The sequence below is a fragment of the Dendronephthya gigantea genome, unplaced genomic scaffold (genome assembly GCF_004324835.1).
Source record: "Dendronephthya gigantea isolate DGI-Jeju-01 unplaced genomic scaffold, DenGig_1.0 000026F, whole genome shotgun sequence".
NCBI lineage: Eukaryota > Metazoa > Cnidaria > Anthozoa > Malacalcyonacea > Nephtheidae > Dendronephthya > Dendronephthya gigantea.
In genome coordinates this window covers 2214900-2232427 of record NW_021163036.1, presented here as the reverse complement: position 1 = coordinate 2232427, position 17528 = coordinate 2214900, and the positions used below count along the sequence as shown (strand labels likewise).

General features: G+C 38.4%; 3 protein-coding genes across 8 annotated transcripts; 1 reads left to right on the top strand and 2 right to left on the bottom strand.

The window, feature by feature from the left end:
* Positions 1–1215: 1215 nt before the first annotated feature.
* LOC114523211 (HMG domain-containing protein 3-like) lies at positions 1216–15999 on the bottom strand. 6 transcript variants are annotated; one of them, XM_028544071.1, is made up of 10 exons: positions 15921–15999; positions 6883–7046; positions 5798–6731; positions 5458–5503; positions 4220–4375; positions 2847–3915; positions 2585–2718; positions 2065–2241; positions 1656–1901; positions 1216–1512 (listed from the first exon to the last, which is right to left on the bottom strand). In XM_028544071.1, exons 6-10 carry the CDS (start codon positions 3112–3114, stop codon positions 1471–1473), a joined length of 867 nt encoding a protein of 288 aa, XP_028399872.1. In that variant the 5' UTR covers positions 3115–3915; positions 4220–4375; positions 5458–5503; positions 5798–6731; positions 6883–7046; positions 15921–15999; the 3' UTR covers positions 1216–1470. The 6 variants fall into 6 exon arrangements, 5 of the variants coding, with proteins under 5 accessions (XP_028399872.1, XP_028399877.1, XP_028399874.1 ...); XM_028544076.1 differs by having other exon boundaries at positions 2065–2172; XM_028544073.1 differs by having other exon boundaries at positions 5458–5497.
* Positions 7208–11600, top strand: LOC114523212. Its single transcript, XM_028544077.1, has 5 exons — positions 7208–7581; positions 7673–7755; positions 7852–7933; positions 8045–8185; positions 11195–11600. Exons 1-5 carry the CDS (start codon positions 7412–7414, stop codon positions 11415–11417), a joined length of 699 nt encoding a protein of 232 aa, XP_028399878.1. The 5' UTR covers positions 7208–7411; the 3' UTR covers positions 11418–11600.
* On the bottom strand, positions 13971–15927 carry LOC114523209. Its single transcript, XM_028544068.1, has 3 exons — positions 15141–15927; positions 14772–15026; positions 13971–14653 (listed from the first exon to the last, which is right to left on the bottom strand). Exons 1-3 carry the CDS (start codon positions 15390–15392, stop codon positions 14144–14146), a joined length of 1017 nt encoding a protein of 338 aa, XP_028399869.1. The 5' UTR covers positions 15393–15927; the 3' UTR covers positions 13971–14143.
* Positions 16000–17528: the final 1529 nt, after the last annotated feature.

The following is a 17528-nucleotide window of genomic DNA, read 5'->3' as shown; positions in this document are numbered from 1 at the left end:
AGTGATTTCGAATCCGAATGTGGAGAAAATAACTGAATCCAAAATAAATCTCGAGAAAAAAGTGAATCCTTCTGAGAATGAATCTGGAGAAAAAAGTGATTTCGAATCCGAATGTGGAGAAAATAACTGAATCCAAAAATGAATCTCGAGAAAAAAGTGAATCCTTCCGAGAATGAATCTTGAGAAAAAAGTGATTCCGAATCCGAATGTGGAGAAAAAAAGTGAATCCAAAAATGAATCTCGAGAAAAAAGTGAATCCTTCCGAGAATGAATCTCGAGAAAAAATTTGAATTTGAAAATGAATCTGGAGAAAAAAGTGAAACCAAAAATGAATCTCGAGAAAAAATTGAATCCTTCCGAGAATGAATCTCGAGAAAAAAGTGATTCTGAATCTGAATGTGGAGAAAAAAACTGAATCCAAAATGAATCTCGAGAAAAAAGTCAATCCTTCCAAGAATGAATCTCAGGAAAAAAGTGATTATGAATCTGAATGTGGAGAAAAAAACTGAAAAGCGTAAAAAGTAGTGAAATAAGCCCCGCCTACTGGAAGTGACGTCATAATTAGATTCAGTGGGCGTGTCTGATCACGGCCACAACAATCGGAAGTTGAAAGTCAAAGCGTAAGGAAGCAGCGAAATAAACCTGACTACCAGAAGTGATGTCATAATTAGATTCAGTGGGCGTGTCTAACCAAGCCAACAAAAAATCGGAAGGTGAAAGTCAAAGCGTAAGGAAGTAGAGAAATAAGCTCCGCCCACCAAAAGTGAAGTCATAATTAGATCAAGTGGGCGTGTCTGACTATGCCCAAAAAAAATCGGAAGTTGAAAGTTAAAGCGTAAGGAAGTAGCGAAATAAGCCCTGCCTACCAGAAGTGACGTCATAGTTAGATTCAGTGGGCGTTTCCGACCACGCCCACAAAAAATCAGAAGTTGAAAGTCAAAGCGTAAGGAGGTAGTGAAATAAGCCCCGCCAACCGGATGTGACGTCATGATTAGATTAAGTGGGCGTGTCCGACCACGAGTCAGCTCGCAGTGCTCAGAAAGTCTTTTGTGATTGGTCTAACACTTGTTAATAATTAATAGATGCTAATTATGAAAAATTTAATTATACAAGAGGTCGTTCAACTTTCGGACGGGAAACTTGCGTGTCCCCGAATTCATATTGGACCAGTGTAATTCCAGTCTAAGTCCTTTTTATTCATGCATGATACCAGCATTAAAGGAAAATACATTATCATCATTGATCAGTTTATTTACATTTGTTTTCCCCCTAAGTTCTCTTACCGGCTAGAACTTCTGAACTTTGTGTCATGCAGTTCTGAATTAAGAGCAAGTTGCAGTCAAATTAATACCAAGTCACAATCGTAAATTACAGTAAATATCTTTGATTTGCCTGAAATTGCTATATTACACAAATGACAAAGTTCTTTCAGCTTCTCGACACTGCATTGCTCAATTGTGTTCATGTCAATTACTTGAGTGGATATCCAATGATGCAAAAGAGCTGGATCACCTGTGCAACAGATGCATAATTAAATTCACTTAAAAAATCAATTCTGGTCCAAATAACCATTCATGGTCACAATCAAGCTGTATTATATAGCATATATTATTTTAATTGAATGGCTAAATTGTACTATGAGTAATGCTACAAACCTTCATTAGGTTTGCCATATTGCTTGAGAAAAGCACTTTTTTTTCCCCTTCAGTGTTGAACAATTTTGTACCTCTCAATGATGGGGCTATGACTGGTGGAATGGTGGAAAAGTGGATAGTGGCCTTTTCCGATCGTGTGTAGGTTGTTTTTTCCACCAAATTGTATTTTAATTTCTCCAAGAACATCTCAAGGGAAATAGGATCATCTTCCTCACAATCTATATCTTGTAGTGGTGAGTAATCAATCTACAATGAAAATGCAAATATTTTGTGTAAGAAGCTCTGGCAAATCAAAGGGATCTGAGAACAGGCTAAAGACCAGCAAGGACATTTTAATAATTGAACACTACTAAAGACCAAAATGTTACTAAAATTCTCATGTGGCCATTCTGGTCCATGAATGCTTTACCTCGCTAATGCTGCAGCAATTTTTTTCATTCCCATCCCCAAAATACACTTCACCAACAGTACTACAAATTCCACAAACACCTGAATCCATATTGCATTCAGTTATTGCCTCAAAGCAATAAAACCCATTGTATAAATGTGTAGCAATACTTTCCAACTCATTTTCTGTTGGCGATTCCTTAACAAATACAACAGGATACTTTGTTAATATTTAGAGCAAGACTAAAGGTCCTGTTACACAGTGCAATTTTTTTGCAACTTGCAATGCAATGCTACTCTTGAGAGATTTTAATTTGTGAAGTCACACTTTGCCAATGTTACATCAGTCAAGAGTGGAGTTGCAAGTTTCAAGAAAAATTGCATCGTTTAACAGGGCCTTAACAAATTCTTATACCAGACGATTTGCCAATTTTATTAGACTAGTCCTATTGTAAATACTAAGACTAATCTGACACTGACAGATTCTAGGCAGTTGTACAGCATACTATTGCATAGTACATACACAATCATCTTGAAATTACCTCAACTTTCTGGACCATCAAGGCTAATTTACTTTTCATGGCTACAGAAATTGGCACTCCTCTTTTGAACAATTCTCGGAACTCTAATAGAATTTCAAGTGCCACCAGAACCTTGTCACTAATATTAAACAGACCTAAAAGGCAATAAAATTGAATCAAATTAACCTTTGTCCCTGAGCCAACATGTACACTGTGAAATAGAAACTCACCTGTCAACATAGAATTACTATACTACAAAAAATATTGAACTGTATATACTTACCTAATGTGTAGAGAAACACTTGGTGCATAGCAAAGCAACATGAGCAATCTTTGACTAGCATTTTGACTGTTTTGAATGGACATCCATTGGTCATTATGATTGATCGCCCACGTTGATTTGGGTGTGGCTTGGACTGACCAAGAGGACTTTTACACAAATCACACAAAGTTTGGTCTGGTTCAAACTGCTCTGGCCACACGGAAAAATCCATTTTACCTGCTGCCTGAATAATGGGTTTTGGAATGACATATGGCAACTTTAACTTCATTTAAAGTCCCATGGTTGCCTTGCGAGACTTGCTCCCACTTCTGTCAATTGTTGTCAAGGAATTGTCTGTCACTATTGGTGGGCGAAGATCTGCTGACACACATTCGTTGTGTGTAAAAATGCCAACAGCCAATAAAAGATGAATGTGGGTGCAAACTTTTCGGGACTTTTGCTGCTTGCTCTTCAACATACCTTTGCAGTCTTTGGAACAGCATTTAATTTCCTTTTCCGTTACCTTGACATGGCAATATCCAACAGTGTTGTTTGTGGTTGCCATTCCAAAGATGCAACACATAGTTGGAGAAACATGCACCACAACTGGAAATGACTGTGCCTTTGATGCATTTGCCACTTCTGCCAGGGTTTTTTTTGTTTCATCATCACAGAGATAACTGGAAATGACCTCATCTGATATCCCATTGAATGTCTGAAGAGGAGTTGTACAATCTCTGGTGGATTCCAAATGCTGACAACTAAAGCTTGCCACTTTTTGGCTGTTAATATGAATGGCTCTATTCTGTTTACACAGGTGATGCTGACACATAGATGAAGCCTCTTCACGAACCACAATACATCGATCATCATAGGTACTGGTATTAACCGAGTAGATTGATAACCCGTCTGATGGCTGCACCACCAAGGTACACTTAGGCACCAATGGACGAGGCTTTTTTTAGGGACATATGATCCTCCAAGCTCAAAATTTGCATCCTGAACAACTTGGTGGCTTGTAACGGCAACTATATTGCAAACCACAATTTGGACAGGAACCTTTGCCATGCTTGGACCATCCTGAGGTTAGCTAATTGTAAAAAAATGCACATTTAGGCACCTACCAATGCCTTGTCCCAACAGGCAGAGTTTGGCCTGATATATTAGATAGGCATTGACAAAATACTCCTGCCCGATGCAAATCAACGCAAAATAAATGGCACGTGAAAAGCGTCTGAATTGTCGTATTTTTAAATTTTTTTGTGTTCATCCAACTATATCTGTCAATTCTAATGTAGTTGAGTTCATAACATTGAAAAATAAAGATAATTTGAAATATTATAAAACTTACTACAAGCAGAATATTAATACAAGCAGAAAAATTAATATTTCACCTTGGCTTTTGTCGTATCTGCTCCCCCTTCTTCCGCCGCGACATCAGAAAGGCCGGAAGATGCCATAAATAATATATAACCCGAAGTTGTCCCTCAAAGAACTTTTTATAAGAAAGAACCGATGAAGCCAGCGAGCAAACGTAGAAGCGAAAAACACTATTATAGGAAATAACAAATGATTCGATGTAGCCAGCCCAGCAAGCGAGTGTAGAATAATAATAAATTGATACAGAGAGCACCTATGACGTTTACATGGGAACGATTTTTATTGGCTACGGGTCAACCAATTAGAATGCACATTCTGAGGACTGTGACCTTACTGCCGACCACGCCCATATAAAAACCGGAAGTCAAAAGTCAAAGCACAAGTAGGTAGCAAAATAAGCCCCGCCTACCGGAAGTGACGTCATAATTAGAATAAATGGGCGTGTCTGACCACGCTCATCGAAAAACCGGAAGTCAAAAGTCAAAGCGTAAGGAAGTAGCGAAATAAGCCACGCCCACCAGAAGTGACCTCATAATTAGATTAAGTGGGCGTGTCAGACCACGCCCATAGAAAAACCGGAAGTCAAAAGTCAAAGCGTAAGGAAGTAGCGAAATAAGCCCCGTCAATTGGAAGTGACGTCATAATTGGATTAAGTGGGCGTGTCTGACCACGCCCATCGAAAAACCGGAAGTCAAAAGTCAAAGCGTAAGGAAGTACCGAAATAAGCTTCACTGACCGAAAGTGACGTCATAATTAGATTAAGTATGCGTGTCTGACCACGCCCATCGAAAAACCGGGAGTCAAAAGTTAAAGCGTAAGGAAGTAGCAAAATAAGCCCCGCCCACCAAAAGTGACATCATAATTAGATTAAGTGGGCGTGTATGACCACGCCCATCGAAAAACCGGAAGTCAAAAGTCAAAGCGTAAGGAAGTAGCGAAATAAGCCCCTCAGACCGGAAGTGACGTCATAATTAGAATAAGTTGGCGTGTCTGACCACGCCCATCGAAAAACCGGAAGTCAAAAGTCAAAGTGTAAGGAAGTAGCGAAATAAGCCCCGCCCACCGGAAGTGAAATCATAATTTGATTAAGGGAGCGTGTCTGACCACGCCCATTGAGAAACTGGGAGTCAAAAGTCAAAGCGTAAGGAAGTAGCGAAATAAGCCCCGCCCACCGGAAGTGAAATCATAATTAGATTAAGTGGGCGTGTCGGTGATTCATAGCTTAAGGTAAAAGAAATTGTATATTACATACCAAACCCACAATATAAGGACTGCGGATGCTGTGGCTCTGTCTGTATCTACAAAGAAACAAGACAATTGCTAACACTTATATGATAGAAATGTCTTTACAGAAATATTAAATAGATTTTTAATTTCAGTATACATGTTTAACTTACATAAGAAAGAACAATATATTTTGAAGCTAGGATCAAGGGCATAACAAGGAATGGCATACTGGATCATCTCTTATTGATTCAGTGTTACTGCAGCAGGAAACCTACACAAACTAACTATATTTACACTGGATAATTCTGTCAGTTCTAAACAGTTCATCCTGCAGTAAGCAACATCTGTTGTTAAAAATCACCTACCAGCGTAACATATGTTTCGCATCATTCAACCATGAACGACGAATGATAACATCCTTGTCTGCAACAATATCACCCTGACTCTTTTCAATTTGCCCCTAGACAGGTTCAAACAACAGATATAAAGCCCAAGATGATAAGAAGCACACCCAAGATTGGAGTTACCTGAAACACATCAAATAATAACATGTTTATTTCACATGTTTTCATACCCTGTGTTTTCTCTATTATAAAATTATTGCCACCACTAAATGCAGAAGATACTTTTGAACCAAGAACATACCAAACTATTCATTAACCTACCATTTTCCTTCTGTTTTTAACATATCTGACTTCTAACTCACTGTATGAAATCAGTAAAAGCTTACATAGGTGTTTATTAAGTAGTGTGCTAAGAAATGTTGTTAAGGACCAGATAACGAGGCAATAGATCATAATGAGCTTGCAACTGTATCTTTCACAAATATAGCCAAATATTGGAGCAAATATCATATAGCTTGCAATAAATATTGTCTGGAGAAGGCCTTATAAGGCATAATTTATGCTGAAAACAATAATTAAATAATGATTGTGTACAAAAATTATATTGCATTCACATGTGATAACAATTCTGACAGCATTGGGTAATGATAAAGGAGTGTAATCATATCTTGTGTAATAATTGCAGTAAAATTAACAACCAGCATTTCCAAAGTTTGCTTGATTGCATACAAAATATTAGTTGAATTTGAGGTTGATATTGTTATTATATTTTAACTACAATGTATAGGTTGGGATGTTATACTCTCCTATCTATATCTTCACTTGTAAGCTTTCGTATTGAAGCAGTTTCATTCAGTGATGTTGACCCACATGGCATTGATGTCGATGATGAAACACACTCAGAAGAGCTACTTTGACCATGGAAGCATGATTATCTTGCTCATAAATCTGAATCCTGCAATATTAGAACAGAGTACGAAGGTATTTTATAAACAAAATCATTATCTGAGTATAATCTTTTATCCAAATTTAATAATCATCCAACCGATCACTGTAAAAATAATTATACACAGTATCTCAAACTTAGATAAAATCGACAAACTTACAGGAGATATCTTCCAGTAGTTGTTTTTCAAAATATTTATTTGGTTTTCTTTTAAAAGACAATTGTTGAATGGTTTTATAAAGCTCCACTCTTCACTCTTGATGCGTCCGCCATTTTAATTTATTTTTTGAATACTTCATGTTGCGCAAATGAAATGGATTCACACTAAAACGAAAAATATAAACAAAGCTCGCACATGCGTAGAAGCGAAAGGAAATTGCGGTGAAGAGCGGTGGAAATTGCGGTGAAGAGCCGTGGAAATTGCGGTGAAGAGCGGTGGAAATTGCGGTGAAGAGCGGTGGAAATTGCGGTGAAGAGCGGTGGAAATTGCGGTGAAGAGAGCCGAAATTGCGGTGAAGAGCGGTTGAAATTTCTTATTTTTTTGCCTGTTTTAAAGACACGGCTTCTGCGCGTGCGCCAGCCTGGGGACTCCACGTGAAGTTGATAATCCCCCGGATTGTTCAGTCTAAAAACCATGACCAGCCGACAATTTAAGAAAGAAATTCTCAATCTTTCAAGAGCACTGAGTCATGTCGTCGAGTAGAAAAGAATATTATGCTAGTAGAGACGCCTCTAAAGTGTATTTGTTGGGTTCTTTCCCTCGATGGAGAGCGTTTAAGGAGCAGCATAAATTGAGAACAGACAAGGATGTGGCGGATATGCTTCTTGACAGCTATCTTGCGATGAATCGTATAGTTTGGTAAGTATAAAATAATAAAACCTCTGACCTCTTCTGTGTGTTATTTCTTTACTTCATAATGCTTTTTATGTATGTGTTGAACTCACTTTAGCAATGCAGAGACGCAAACCGAAACGGTAATGGAATCAAGGGATATGCCGCCAAGTACACCTTCCAAATATTTTTCTTCTCCCAGTAAGAACATATGTTTTAAAGTGCTGCTCCAAAAACGTAAACATTTATTATTTTTTAAAATATTCGCATAAAACATTCGTATGAAATATTTTATAGTTAAAACCTCAACGCCAAGCGCGCGCTCAAATCCGCGTCCATTGTCTGCTTTGTCGGATGTTAGAACATCATATTCTATCAGGTAATTGGAAACTTATTGTGATTACTGAGTTTATAATTTGAAACCCATACATGCAAAGTTTCGCGCAGAGAGTATTACTTTTTAAATACGCAATATGTGTTTATATCTCAGGTCGGGTCAGAGTGTGATTTCTGACAGTCGAACATTGACAGCCAAAGATGATAGTTCTGATGATGAAAGTGATGATGATAATGACAATTTTGGTGAACACACTATCCAGGCAGACCAGGTTTTGTCGGACGATTCTCTTGAGTAAGTGATGATGCAAAACCTCAATAATAATCTTTGTGACATTCCTACTGTAATGCTTATAGATTTAAAACATAAATATACACATTATATATCAATTTAATTTAATTTAATTTTTAATTTTAATTTTACAACTTTATTGGATAACAATACCCAAGCGGCAAGAGTGCGAACGGGACCTTTAGACCCATGCGAGGCAACTCTCCCGTATTTAGCATGCAGCTACAGTATTACACAAAACACACACATCTAGACACATAAGCACGTTGCAATTGTTAAATTACGTAACAGACAAGTCCTGGTGACAGAAACAACTACGATGTAATGACCAAGTGCAAGTCATGTCAACCTCAAAACTAGAGATTAGCAAATTTAAGTAAGTTTTCGACAAAAATTTTTTGAACGAAGACAGACTGTGAAGATCACTAGGCAAGCCTACTTTACAAACACGATTCCAAAGGGGGACAATTCGGTTGAAATAGGAGGACTTGAAGGTGTTGGTTCTGCATGACGGAACTTTTAGTAGAAGCGAAGGGTTATTACAGTTACGAGTTCTACTATGACCAACGAATGACACATAACTTGAGACATCCAAATCATAAAATCCATACAACGCCTTGTAGAAGAAAATCAAATCTTTTATTTCTCTATCGTACGCCAAGGGTATAAGGTGAAGGGAGAGCATCCGTTCTTTGTAGGGGATATCACCTATCTTCGTTCCCAGGATCCATCTTGTAGCTCTCCTCTGAACTCTCTCAAGTTTCTCCAGATTTGATTTACTTGTTTGGAGGGTTGGTGCCCAGACTTGCGTAGCATATGATAGTTGGGATTTGACAAGAGATAGGTATAGGGCACGTCGAATATCATGATTGGTTAGCAAGGGACATGTTCTTCTTAGTAGTCCAAGCATTTTGTTTGCCTTGTTAACAAGATTATTGACGTGAGTATTCCACAAAAGGTTACTGGTTACAGTGATTCCCAGATCAAGTTCACTGTCCACGTGTTTTAGTTCAGGTCCAAGATGGTAATTTATTTGACACGGGGTTTTGCGGCGGGATATCGTTAAAACTTTACATTTGGATGTGTTAAATTTCATGTTACAATCTTTACTCCAATCCTCAGCACGCGACAAGGCATGTTGCAACTGCACGCCGTCCTCGCAAGTTCTAATTGCTTGGTATAACTTCGTATCATCAGCGTACAATCCTGTTGATGTAGCTTTAGGTATAGCATCAGGAAAGTCATTTATGAATAGCAAGAAAAGCATAGACCTAAGATGCTTCCCTGAGGAACACCAGAGGTAACGGGTGACCACTCTGAGGCAGCACCCTCCACAACGACACGTTGAGCACGATCATGTAAATAATCAGTGAACCAGTTGTACAGGTTTCCAGATACTCCATAATTTTGAAGTTTCTGCAGGAGAATAGCATGATCCACAGAGTCAAAGGCTTTCGCAAAGTCGAGGAAGAGAACGTCCGTTTGGATGTTATGGTCGAGTAGTTTTCCAATATCATGTAGGGTGGAAAGGAGTTGTGTTACACAAGAACGACCATGTAGAAAACCGTGTTGAGCTTGGTGGATCATATGACGAACATGTTCATAAAATTGGTTGCAGACACATCGCTCCAAGAGTTTGCTAATGATAGGTAGGAGAGATATGGGTCGGTAATTGGTAACAGGTTCTTTATTACCTTTCTTGTGAATTGGGGTGATATCAGCAGATTTCCACTCAGAAGGAATAATTCCGGATTGTAGAGAATGATTAAAAAGTGCACAGACTCGGAGCGATGATAGAAGCACATTCCTTTAAGATTCTGCCTGGAATGCCATCAGGTCCACTGGCTTTCGTAGGATCTAATTTTGAAAGGTGGTGGGTAACTTCTTCTTCCAAGATTGTTATCTCACATAACAGACCGGCAGATGACGACGGGAAAGTAGATGGTAGAGGGGAAATGGTTTTGGCAGGTTGGAAAACAGAGCAAAAATACGAATTGAAAAGTTCAGCTTTCTCCCTTGGCGTCTTGGCTGTACGATTGTTGTAGGATATTATTGGACTTAACGCCGAGTGATGATGAAGGATCGCTTTATGGTAGCTCCAAAATAATTTAGGGTTTTCTTTGAATGAAGCTTCGACTTTTCTTAGATAAATTTTATGTTTGCTCCTTATTGCGTATTTAATTTGCTGACATAAACTACGTAATTTGAGCTTACGTTCCGCCGTTTTGTTCTTTCTGTAATTACGCAAGGCGGTGTATTTCTTGCGCATGAGGTGGCGAACTTCCGCGTCAATCCAAGGAGGAGAGTTAATATCTTTAACATATTTCGTTGGTACATACTTTGCGATAATTGACATAAATAAGTCTTTCCACTGCTTCCAACAGGTATCGATATTTTCCGTGAAAGGTAAATTTAAATCTGCCTTTGACAACGCATCGCGAAGTTCGTGAAAATTAGCTCGGTCGTAGTCATAGACTATACGTCGTACAGGTTTGGCTCTTCTGAACTTCATGCGAATATAAAATTCGATTGTATAATGATCGGTAGGAAAGTTATGTTCATCAGGAGACAAAGATAATACATCCGATAAAGTTTCAGTAGCGTTGCAAAACAATAGGTCAAGTTTATTACCACCGAAATGGGTCGGTCCTTTCACATATTGTTCCAGGAAATTATCACCTATCAGATTACAAAGGATCTCGCCATCCGCACACCCACTGTTAACAGGAGTCGAATGGTTGTCTGACCAAGTTATTGATGGAAGATTAAAATCACCAACTAGTACGATGCAACTTGACTCGGTATTACTCAGCAGTGAGTTGTTCAGAATCTTTAAACTATCGCAACAAGTACCGGGAGGACGATAATATACATAGAAGAGAACTGGTTTGTTGTTCGCTTTAGTAAGTTGTATAACAATTAGTTCGACACCCTCTCCCTCTCTCATTTTATCACTGAATATGGCATAAAATATTTCGTCCAATAATATCTCTTACTGCCATTTTACTGTAGTGTATGTCCCCCGGGTTTTGACGTGCCATTACTGGATGACTTGCTCAATGTGACAATCCGTGGACATGATGGAGATGAGCCCACAGAAGATGTTGGAACCCAACAACAACAACAGCAGCAACATAAGACGACTCAACCAGATATATCTCTACTGTGGAAGAAGTCAGTCCTGAAGATGCAATCAAGAAAGAAAAGTGTATTGTGTTTACAGACACTCTTATAGCTTTGATAACATCATTACATGGGAGTGTTTGTAAACGACAAGGATGTGGCCGTGTGTTGAGCTATAAGAAAACATATGTTGGAACATGCCTGGTCGTATCCTGGGGGTGTAGGTCTGGTCATGTTGGAGGCAGATGGGCAGCTCAACCCTCTTGCAACAAGATTAAAGCAGGCAACCTCGTGCTTGCTTCTGCTTTGTTGTTGTCTGGCAATTCCTACGCGAAGGTGGGGTTGATGTTCAACTTCTGTAATCTGCAGTATTTCTCATCAATATTATTCAATCAGTATCAGAAGTTGTACATCATCCCTGCCATTAATGACTACTGGGAAGAACACAGACAGAAATGCTGGAAAGAAAGAGAGAACAAAGAGGTTATATTGAGTGGTGATGGAAGGAATGACTCGCCTGGCCATAGTGCACAATATTGTACTTACAGCTTGGCTGATACCAATGATCGTGCCATACTGCAAATGAATGTGGTTGATGTGAGAGAAGCTGCTGGTAAGAGCAATAATATGAAAAGGATTGGGTTTGAAAGAGGGATGGACACACTGCTTGCATCACCAATAGTTATGAAGGAGGTGGTAACTGATGGTCATATTGAAATTGCTGCATTGATGAGTACCGTAAGTATCTACATTATAACAATATGGCAATTCCTGAAACTCTAATAGTTCAACCTGTTATAATCAATATTGTCAGACTTTCAATAATTTAACAACTTCATTTGCAGATTGATTACAATGTTATATAATTAATTGTGTTTACCCTTTAAAAGACAGTAAGGGAATATTTATAACATGCATTTGTTTATTAATTAAGCATTATTGCATATTTTAGAAAGGGAAGAGAAATATAAGGAGGTCACACATCAGAATGATGTGTGGCATGGAGCAAAGAGCATTGCAAAGAAAATCACTACTGTAAGTGTTGAAGATATCAACCAGCAATTAGTAAAAAAACTTTCTTTATTTAGAATTGATTTTATTCTTTAGGCTGCTAAATCTAAAGACAATGCAGATTTGACCTTGTGGGCACCATCAATAAGGAACCATTTTTGGTATTGTTCAAAAACATGTGCTAATGACTCAAAAAATCTCAAAGTAAGATTCACATTGAAGTACTACTGGTTTTTGCAGCAATACTTATCTAGTTCGTGCAAACTGTACATACATGTGTTAATATGTAGTCACTTTATGTTGTATTTTTTATATTTTTTAATAGGATAAGTGGATTGGTATTTTACACCATGTTGTTGATGAGCATGAGTGGGTGTTGGAGGAAGGTGTAAATGGTGGAAAATGTGAACATGATCCTCTTAATGAAAGTGAGAGAAAGAAGTCATGGCTTAAGAAAGAGTCTTCTGCCCATAAAGCACTGGCAAAGATCATTCTGGACACTCGCTTTTTAAACACTTTGGTGTATTATGTTAACTTCAGGTAACAAATGAGATTGGATATTTGAAAATTTCAGATAAGTTATATCATCTCAAAGTTTGAAATATTTTTTAGGCACACAGGATTTTTAGAGTCCTTTCATAATGTAATTTTGATGTATGCTCCAAAGCGCCATGCCTATTCATAAGTATATGACATATTATTACAAAGGTAACAGCTAATAAAACTCCTATCATGATAAAACTCTTATAGAAACCAGCTTGCTGCCTTGGACTTTAACCACCACAGAGGCAACTACAGCTGATGGGAAAGACAGGTACTGGTATTGAAATTTTTGCCTTAGTGTTCCCATCCTAAGTGTGAACAACTTTTCAGGTCCTGTGCATTCTTATAGTGTAATGGTACTCATATTGTATGGAATTGTAAAGTTTTTTTTTTATTAGGTACGGTCGGAAGTTCAGTAAGCGTACACAACAGTGGTGCCGTGTTCTTGTACCAAAACAATTTAGTTACATTCCTGAACTGATGCAGAAGGTTTTTATAAAGAGGATCACATCAGAAGGGAATGTAAACAAAAGACTTGGTATTCCAAGTGATGATCCTAGACAAATTGGTCCCAATATTGCCCCTGTTCCTCCTCCATCAGTACAGACACTTGTCGACACACATAAAACAAGATTTTAATGGTTGTGTGTAAAATCAAGTTACTTTGGGTAGGTGGAGCTCATTAGCCATGGTAGGCAGTTCACCTAAGAGAAGGAAAACTCTAATTTCAAACCCCCAGACCCTAGGTCAGGCTGTCCATGTCGGAATCATTGATGTTATCATTATTTCATTTGTGTTTCCTAGGCATGCTGACGAGCTCTGATATAGAGCGAAACAGCCATAAATTTAAGAGCCCATTATCAATGAAATATGACACATAATATCTTAAATGGAATGTTTTATTAAATTATGATATATGTATAGGGTGTCCCAAAAAACTAAACACTTTGAAATTGGAAAATTAGCATTTAGGTTGATGCTAATCATGCACATGGACAATTACAACAACTAAATCAGCAGTGAATGTATGAAGACTAAAATGAAAAATTTACCCAGCTATATATTTTATTACCTTGCTGGCTCAGCCCAATTCTAAAAATGTTCACTTGCATTGTATAAATATAATATAATATATAATAATATACTTTATGTTTTTGAGCATTAATATTTTTTGGGCCTGCTATAACATCAGACCAAAAACATATTTATGCCCACAAACATCGATTGTGGTTTATTTTGGTCTACTTTTTGGGGGCACCATTTATACTTTAAGTGCTAAATTATCTAAACACATGCAGGCAAATATCCCCTGTACTGTCCATTAGGTGAAGGATAACAGTTACGAATAGCAACCACACAACAGCTTGGTACTACTCTCCTATTTCCTCTTCCTAATCTACCATGTTGCCATAGAACATACTGTCTATATGCAGCATGGCGAAAGTTTTCATTGTTCCTGACATTGTTCAACACCAAAACATCTTCTCTGTATCGCATTGAGATCTCCAAAACATTCCCATCAAGGATTAGTTGACTGAAAAGATTTGTTCTTGAGATACAAGGACGTCTTGATCGGGTGCAGCATTTGTTCTCTTCTTGAGTGGGCATAATAATGCAGCACCCACACTTGCACCAATCTGGAGCATCATTATCAGGTTCTGGGTTTGGTGGTTGGGGTTCATTTCCGCTCACAAGCTCACCATTAACAATGTCAGCAAATGCTGCTGGCTGTCTTCTTAGCAATTCAAGAGCAAGCCTTCTCAGGTTGTCTATATTCATTGCCTCAACTAGATCCTGAAATCAGCATAAGAGTAAAATATAAGATGTGCTGCATGTATTATTTTATTGTTTTTACACAAAGGCTTTTAAGAATAATTGTATGAAATCAAGTGTTGACAAAGGCTCATCTTACCACTAAATGCTGCTCATGATCTGCTTGATTTTCAGCAATATTTGGCTCTTCTAACAAACGCCCTCTCCCGCTACCTCTACCACGACCTCTTCCACTACCTCCCGTTCCACGTCTCTGTGAAGCAGTACCTTGCCCTCTTCCCTGACCTCTTGCTCTCCCCCTTGGACGACCTCTTCCCCTACCACGTCCTCTCTTTTCAATCTGCAGCTGCTGCTCGCCCTCATTCTCACTTTCCTCTATAGTGAACTCAGAGTCCTAGATAATTGCAAATCACAAAGTAAACAAAGTGGAAAAATATTTCCACAATGAAACCAGCCCTCTTGGCTCTCTCCCACCCATATATTTAAAGAATGACATAATCTTACTTACACTCTCATCACTATCGCTTTCTTGAACAAGTCGGTTGTTCATGCAACAGCCAAAGTCTTCGCCATGACACGCGCTCGAACACAAGCTATTGATGCTTCTGCACGAACAGAAATTCCGTCCTTTTTCACGAAGACAGTGCCCTCTACATTTGCACACTGTGATTTTGTCACGGTTAGGCATAGCCGCTGCGTTTTCCAAAACATTAGCTTCGAAATCTTCAAGCGAAAAGCTTCCTTCAATTGCTCCTGCCATGATTGTGACCACCCTGGTATGAATGAGTTTTCGACGGCGGAAAGATACCGCACAGTATATTTCATTATTAAAGACATTACTAACACTTCCAAGGCTATCAAGTCCCAAATATAAACAAACCAAAAGCGAACCGATTAGAACTCGCGCCTTTGTATGACAACTTCGGCCGCCGCTCCAGCTGTTAATCTACGATTTCAAAGCGGCTTTTCATCCACTGTTGTAAAGTGTTTCCGTAAAATGTTGTATTTGCTTATTTTTGGTTTTTTCTATAGTTTTTTTCCGCAAATATATTTTTGAAAGAAGCGTCGCTCCTCTCTTTTTTTGTTAATAAATCATTGCGAATATATGTTATACTTCATGTTGTAGAATCATTGCGGATCAAAACAAAAAATGTAAACAAAGCTCGCACATGCGCAGAAGCCGCTGTAACCTGTCTTTATACTTTTTATAAAGCATGGCTTAGCATGCACAATACAAAAGAAAAAAAAATTACGCATATAAACTTAGATATAAACTAGAGAAAACTACTTTATCTTATATCTTTATCTCCAAGGACTACCACGAACACACATTCGCTGCGAGCAAGCCTTTACGTTTCTCCTTCCCCATCTTTCGGCGCCATAGTTCGTTCTGAAATCAAATAAGCAAGGAAAAACTAAATTAAAGTAACCGCTCTCTTGCATTTGACATTTTCAACCGGAATATACAAGATGAAGCAGTAAAAATCGGCAGGAATATCACCACGTACCTAAGCAAGACTTCCAACTTCCGAGACTGCAAGTGCAAAGACTGAGTTTCGTCTAGATTGTAGGTTCAACTGCCTTTTATTACTTCGAAGACAATGTTTTAAACCGTGGTTTTCAAACAGGAGGCCTGGTAAATTTCAAAATTTTCTTGAAGGAGGAGATGCCCCCCCCCCCACATCTTCGTTCCCAGGTTTTTGGAGTGCAGGAGGTGCCCTCCCCCTTGACAGTGGTCTATCCCCGCGGCCCTGACCATGAGGACCTATTACGTGCTAATCCCAATGCCAGATATTTCCTATTTATTACGTAAATTACGTAATGATTCCACAGCCATCTTTTTAAAATTCTTTTACGACAGTGTTCTGGGAATCGAACCCAGAAGCCACAAACGCGTTTTTATCACTATCAAACAACACGTTTTGGTTTGGCCCCAGGCCTGGACACTCTTTTTTAAAGCCAAACGAAAAGGAGGGAAACCGGAGTGCCCGGTGAAAAACCCTCCAAAGGTAACCTGAATTTCAGGTTACCTGACCGGCGGTCCGAATTTGGTATTTTTATTAGAAATCGTTCGCAATGACATGCACTTCAGTTTTTATCTATAATTCATCGTTTCAGTTCCGCTCATTCAAACCGAGTCCCAGGAATTGCCACGCAATTCTTGATCCTCGTTAATTCGATTCTTCTGGTGGTCTAACCTGCGGAGCGCGTGCATATTTAGAGCGCGCAAAACATCATGCTCTTAGACATTCAACTGCGCTTTGTCCGACAATGGCAACGAAAATTATTTCCGAATTATTCAAATGTTAATTTTGTGATAAAAAAATACTTCGTATTCACGACTTGCATGCTTTTTCATATCAAACTGATGTAGACAATAACACTTTTCTTCTACCCCTTTTTTAAGACATGCCTCATGCACTGTTTTTATTTTTATTTTATACGTTCTGGATTACGGTTTACCGAATATGAAGGAAATAAACGTAATCGGGCTGAACATGCAACTTACTCAATATAGCTAATCAATAATGTCCCCTTACCTTTAAATTTTCGTAACGTATAATTACCTTTGGTAAACAATGTATCAAATTTCACTTGCTTCGTTGCTCCAAACAGTTATCTTCTTCTTTAACAGCATCTCGACGGTTGGGCGTGTAAGAAATTAAACAACATAGTAAGTGTGTCAAAATGCAAAGGGTTTTCTTTAAAGGGTTGGCTTTTCAGGGAAGAGAGTACTATACAATATTAAACCTACAGTTTAAACATTATACCTCGAGATACCCCCAACTATAAGTCCAGTTATCATGCAATGCAATATGGGAGGTATATTTTTTCCTCTTATACAAATGTCATCAAGTTAGTCAAAGTGATTAGATTACGTTTATTTCCTTCATGT